The sequence below is a fragment of the Mya arenaria genome, chromosome 12, assembly GCF_026914265.1.
Source record: "Mya arenaria isolate MELC-2E11 chromosome 12, ASM2691426v1".
NCBI lineage: Eukaryota > Metazoa > Mollusca > Bivalvia > Myida > Myidae > Mya > Mya arenaria.
The window spans coordinates 21,589,898-21,596,111 of record NC_069133.1 but is presented as its reverse complement, the minus strand read 5'-3'; the positions used below and the strand labels follow the sequence as shown (position 1 = coordinate 21,596,111).

Genomic DNA, 6,214 nt, shown 5'->3' with positions numbered 1-6,214 from the left:
AAGGGACTGTGTCACAGAGTTGTTTTTCTGTAACGAATTTCAGGACAATTATCTTTTAGAATGTGTTACGCTTTGATATCATAATTGATAAAAAAAGTAACAAAATGTTTTTTTTGGGGTGTCAAACCGGGTTCGAACCCGCGTCGCCAAAATTGTAGTGAAGCGTCTTACTCACTGCGCTACAAAGGCTTATTTAAATAGGATGACATAATTAAGCTATACACCTACCTCGGTAATATCACGTGATAACACCGACTAGCCAATCACGCAAAAGGAATGAATTCTACCTGGTAGACATACCCAGTAATCTTTTTCAATGGAAAAATACGAAATAACTGCTAAACTTAAATAAATTGTAAACTATGTGATAGTTAATTGGGTAAGTTTCAACGCATTGTACACATCGATGCAAAGTTTATGTCAGTTTTGGACAATTTTCTTTTTTTGTCGCTATTTTAGCATACGTGAGACAGCCCCTTTATTAAAGTGACACTTTTATTCAAAATCAATACATACACATGCATAACATACATAACTTTTGAGTGATTGACTTTAAAATTCGTACTAAATAATACATATATGGAAAATATTAATTACTGACAACAAGATTGTAACCGTGTATTTAACAGCTGAAAACGCAAAAATATTAAATGATTGGTGAATGCTAAAATATTTACTGTGATCTACTATAGACTCATAACGTAGAAATACCGCATGTTATGCACATTTCTATCAAATTAAACTCGGTATCCATCATAAGAACCATTGTTTTCGACATTTATTAATCCTTTTTTGTATATTAAAACATTAGTATTAATTGTGATAAATCTTATGTGGGAAATGATTGCGTCTTTAAAAATTCAATGTACAAACTCAAAGTTTTCATCGATACTGTGCAACTATCAGACTGTAAGTTTAGGAAAACACGATATGTAATACAGATAACACAAATAATACACTAAAGCACAGCAAAAAACTAACGATTTATATCAAATATGAATTGTTTATACTCAATACTTCATGATCGTATTATTTTCAGGTTTGATGGGAGGGGTTGACGCATTTCGCCTGAAAAGGTCGCTAAATGACTCTTCAGCTACGTCAACTGCTTCCTCAACGGCGTCAACTATGTATGCAGCCACTTCTTCATCTATAACGTCTACGATATCGACAGGTTTCACAGACGTCTCGTCAAGCAGTTCGCCATCACAGACACAAACGGTTAGAGTCGTATCGTCAACTACACCATTAAGTGTGTCATCCTTTTCATCCTATGTGACTAAATCTGCGTTGTCGTCGACGTTTACTGCATCTGCGCCATCAACTGTGCCATTTTTTTTGTTTATTTTATCACCAACTGCGTTGTCAGCGACGAAAAACGGCTGTACAACTACGTCAATTACCTTTTCATCAACATCAACTGTTCAACGAACGACAAATTTAGCAGGGGTATCGTCAATGATTGCCCCATCACAGACACAAACGGTTGGAGTCGTATCGTCAACTACACCATTAAGTATGACAACCGTTCCATCAAGTTTGTCATTCACTGCGTTATCATCGACGTCAACTGCCTCTTCATCGATTTCAACTTACGCTTCAACAAAATCAACCGTGTCTTCATCTTTAACCTCTGCTACATCGATAGGTTCCACAGACGTTTCGTCAATTATTTCCTCATCACAACCACACACAGTCGAAGTCTTATCATCAACTACTCCATCAAGTGTGTCAACCTCTTCTTCCAGTGTGACTAAAACTCCGTTGTCGTCGACGTATACTGCATTATCAACAACAGCAACTGCCTCTTTAACTTCGTCAGCTATACCTACAACGACCGCAGATGTGTCTTTAACCGGGGTTTCGTCTGCAATCCCTACGATATCGACAGGTTCCTTAGGCGCGTCGGCAATGATTGCCCCATCACAGACACAAACGGTTGGAGTCGTATCATCAACTACACCATTAAGTGTGTCAACCTTTCCATCAAGTTTGTCATTCACTGCGTTATCATCGACGTCAACTGCCTCTTCATCGGTTTCAACTTACGCTTCAACAAAATCAACCGTGTCTTCATCTTTAACCTCTGCGACATCGATAGGTTCCACAGACGTTTCGTCAATTATTTCCTCATCACAACCACACACAGTCGAAGTCTTATCATCAACTACTCCATCAAGTGTGTCAACCTCTTCTTCCAGTGTGACTAAAACTCCGTTGTCGTCGACGTATACTGCATTATCAACAACAGCAACTGCCTCTTTAACTTCGTCAGCTATACCTACAACGACCGCAGATGTGTCTTTAACCGGGGTTTCGTCTGCAGTCCCTACGATATCGACAGGTTCCTTAGGCGCATCGGCAATGATTGTCCCATCACAGACACAAACGGTTGGAGTCGTATCATCAACTACACCATTAAGTGTGTCAACCTTTCCATCAAGTATGTCATTAACTGCGTTATCACCGACATCAACTGCCTCTTCAACTACGTCAAGTAGCTCTTCAACGACGTCAACTGTGTCTTCAACCGCGTCTTCATCTTTAACGTCAATGATAGCGACAGGTTCAATAAACAATCGTAAGTATGTCATTGGAGAGATCGTTGTTTTTTCTTTCCACGTTTACACATTTGTAACTTTTATATTTTAATTACCCTAAACGCGATTTTTTTTGTTTGTTATTCGGACTATCAAAGAAAGAGAAGGGAAAAGGTTTCTGATATATTAAAATCAATGAGAAACAAATCATTTTTCTATAATTATGTTTCGTAAAATTATTGTCAAATCTTTAAATCGTAATTGAAAAAATACCAATATTCAATTCACCTGGAACGATTTGCAGCGTTGTCGAGAATAAAGGAAGGTTACTTTTGTTTTAAAGTTGTTGTTTTTACAAAAATACAAGAATTGGCCAGTGGGTACGTGTAAAGATTTATTACAAAATATCTCTGCTAAAGCCTCATACGTCATTGGTAAGGTAATTGAAATGAAAAAGACCACTACGGATTGAGGAGGAATTGGCGGCGTTCACACCGGCGCAGGCCTCTCCTGACATTGTCAAAGTGGTTTTTTATACCATAAAGATAAAAATATGAAAGGCATATTCCAGAATGCACCATAGTCAATATTTGCTTGTCCCTTTTCCCAGTGTGTGTATACCACGTGATAAATTACGTCATATATGCTTCATCAGAGGGCAACATTTTGCTTGAATTCAAGACTTAAATCAAAGATAACTGTTCTTTTACAACACCATTTTAAATGAAACAAAGGGCAGTCTATGCCGCGTAAAGAGCCCCGTTATCGTTTTATTTCCGGAGTTTGATAAGGTGATTAGTTTCATCAAACACTTCGACAAACTTTTTTCAAAAATATTGTTTTGACAGTGCTCCGCCATAAGACCGTATTGTGAAAAGGTTTGTCAAAGTGTTTTAAAAAACCAAACCCTCAATAAAACTCTGGTAAAGACCGAAGGCAGGGCTCCGTAAGCGGCGTAGACTGTGCTATGTTTCATTTAAAATGGTGAAAAAAGGAAAGTTATCTTGATGTTCCGACTTGTGACGGTAAGTTGTTAACTTGATGAGATTTGGTAAACTGTGTATGTTATGATGGAACTTTAGTTAAAACGCCAAAAGGTTATTGACTGAAAACACCTCCTTACCATATTAAAACAATATTTTCTGTTGTAATGTGTGGACGCAAGTCTAAAGCTGCGCCCCTAAAGTAACGCCCCCTCTAACGCCCGGTCTAATAACCGTCCCTACGCATTGTTTCAGTAAAATGTCTTTGTCGTAAAACTAACGCTGCTTAAAAAAGATCTCAAGAACACCCGTAAAGTTGCGGGCATAATATATGCGATAAATATCCTTAAGTTACATTTATTGAGACGCAGTTACACCCAAAACGGAGTTGGTGGTATTCAATATTCAACTTAAATATATCTTATGGTCATACATCATTGACTTCATTCACTCTATTGATCAGTTGTTATTACCCAGTAATCCGATTAGCTACATCTTTCTTTGATCCAATTAAGATTAATATTGAATACCAGCCCTGGTAGTTAGGAACTTAAGCCCTACGACCTTTATTGAAACCGAGCATTAAAATCTGTCGCATTGCACAACTTCTATTATTTACCTATCTGGATAGGTTTTTAACAATACTAAATATATAACTGTCATAAATAGGGAGGATATTCAATATGAAACCGATGTATAATAGCTATATAATATTGCGTGTAATTGAAGGAATTATATCTGTTTTTGGCTATTTCTTTACAGATATGTCATCATCAAGTATTTCACCAAATGCGTTGTCATCGACGTCAACAGCCTCTTCAACTATATCAACTACCGCCTCAGAGACATCAACTGTGTCTTCAACCGAGACTTCATCTTTAACCTCCACGATATCGACCGGTTCCGTAGACGTATCTTCAATGATACCCCCATCACAAACACTAGTGGTTGGAGTAACACCATCAACCTCGTCATCGAGTGTGTCAACCTTATCATCAAGTTTATCACCAATTGCGTTGTCATCGACGTCAACTGCCTCTTCAACAACGTCAATACCCTCTTTCACGACGTCAACTGTGTCTTCAACTATGTCAATTACTTCTTCAACGGCGTCTTCATCTCTAACCACTGCGATATCGACAGGTTCCATAAACGTATCTTCAATGATACCCCCATCACAAACACAAGTGGTTAGAGTAACACCACCACCCTCGTCATCGAGTGTGTCAACCTATTTATCAGGTTCATCACCAAATGCGTTCTCATCGACGTCTACTGCCTCTTTAACAACGTCTTCAAATTGTGCACCTGGGTCGGGCGATTGTGTCACGCATACGGGTAACCTCGGGTCAAATGGTAAATATATCATTGCAGTTATAGCTGTTCTTCTTCCTACATTAAACCATTTGTAATAATGATCCTTTCAATGTCCTTTTATTCGAGATTTTTTATGTTTGTTATTCGGACTTTTAAAAAGTGTTGTGCACACGAATAGGAAAAACATAAACATACATGATATATAAATCAAATCATCTACTTTAAGGTTGAACACATTAAAAAATGTTACAAAATGAGAATAATTGCTATATATATATAAAAACGATTTTTTATTAAACCGCTATCTGTTTATATTATAAACAGATATATATTATATTATAAACAGATAGCGGTTTAATAAAAAAATCGTTTTTATATCGATTTTCAGCTTTGATGAGCACAAAGAGCTGAAGATTTTTATTTTTTTTACTTTTAAAGATAGAAACCAACCTGGTAGGCGAGGCCGAGTGACGAACAATACAAAATACGCGTTAAGTCATTGGTAAATAACGTAACAAAATAATATTTTTTTAGTCTCAGAAATAGAGACTTAATGATGGAAGCAGGTTAAGCAAGTTCACGTTAAACAAACTATACAATGTTTTCGTTAACCTTTTATGTGAACGGGTCAGAGGCCTTAGAATTGTGAAAATACATGTCTTCAAATACATTGTGAATTGACCATGGTATATCTTAAATAGAGAAACAAATCAGAGCCTTTATATTAGAACCTGGGTTTGTAGAGTTATTAAAGAATAATACTGCATTTAGACATATCTCTACCAGCTGACTTGTTAAAATTGTTTTAGGTTTGAGCATTTTGAGTATGCTTTTCGGGATTGATTGTCGATGGGGATGGATCATTTGGTAAAAACACACACTGCTAAATGATAAGCGTTTGTTTGAGTGAAATAAAAACAATTGCTGTCTATTTTAGGCGTTAGGCCGCAGCCATACATACTTAAGTGCAGCAAATCGAAATAAAGTATTTTAAGATTTACTTTTTGACAAGATATGTAAAAATGATTAATGCGCCGTGTGGTGTTTTGCGGTTTAAAAAGGTGCAAATTAAAAGACAACTTTCTAAAATACGTCATTAGCTTGGAACGTTGATATGCATTTGAAAGCAAGCCGAAAAATCTTGATGGAAATAGATAATATCGCAGAAAACTGAAATGTTTTGATAAAAAGACCCTGTCCGAATTTACCTACTACAAATGGTCAAAACGGGTATCATTTAATTAACTTTACACTAGCAATACACTTGCGAGATTAAATCAATGTTCATGTATCCTATTACATATAGGCTTATCAGTTACTGCTATGCAACCAGCTCATTGTTTATCAAAAATCGATTAACGTTACCTATTCTGA

At 36.6% G+C, this 6,214-nt stretch overlaps 1 protein-coding gene across 1 annotated transcript; it reads right to left on the bottom strand.

Moving 5' to 3' along the window:
- Positions 1–1,010: 1,010 nt before the first annotated feature.
- On the bottom strand, positions 1,011–2,594 carry LOC128210545 (coiled-coil domain-containing protein 1-like). Its single transcript, XM_052914893.1, has 3 exons — positions 2,067–2,594; positions 1,614–1,979; positions 1,011–1,271 (listed from the first exon to the last, which is right to left on the bottom strand). The coding sequence occupies exons 1-3, from the start codon at positions 2,592–2,594 to the stop codon at positions 1,011–1,013; spliced, it is 1,155 nt and encodes a 384-aa protein (XP_052770853.1).
- Positions 2,595–6,214: the final 3,620 nt, after the last annotated feature.

Coding starts and splice junctions, on each gene's coding strand:
- LOC128210545 (XM_052914893.1), bottom strand. CDS start 2,594: ATGACATACTTACGATTGTTTATTGAACCTGTCGCTATCATTGACGTT. Junction 1,980..2,066: donor AGGTTAAAGATGAAGACACG/GTTGATTTTGTT, acceptor CTTGATGGAAAG/GTTGACACACTTAATGGTGT. Junction 1,272..1,613: donor AGGTTAAAGATGAAGACACG/GTTGATTTTGTT, acceptor TTAGTCACATAG/GATGAAAAGGATGACACACT.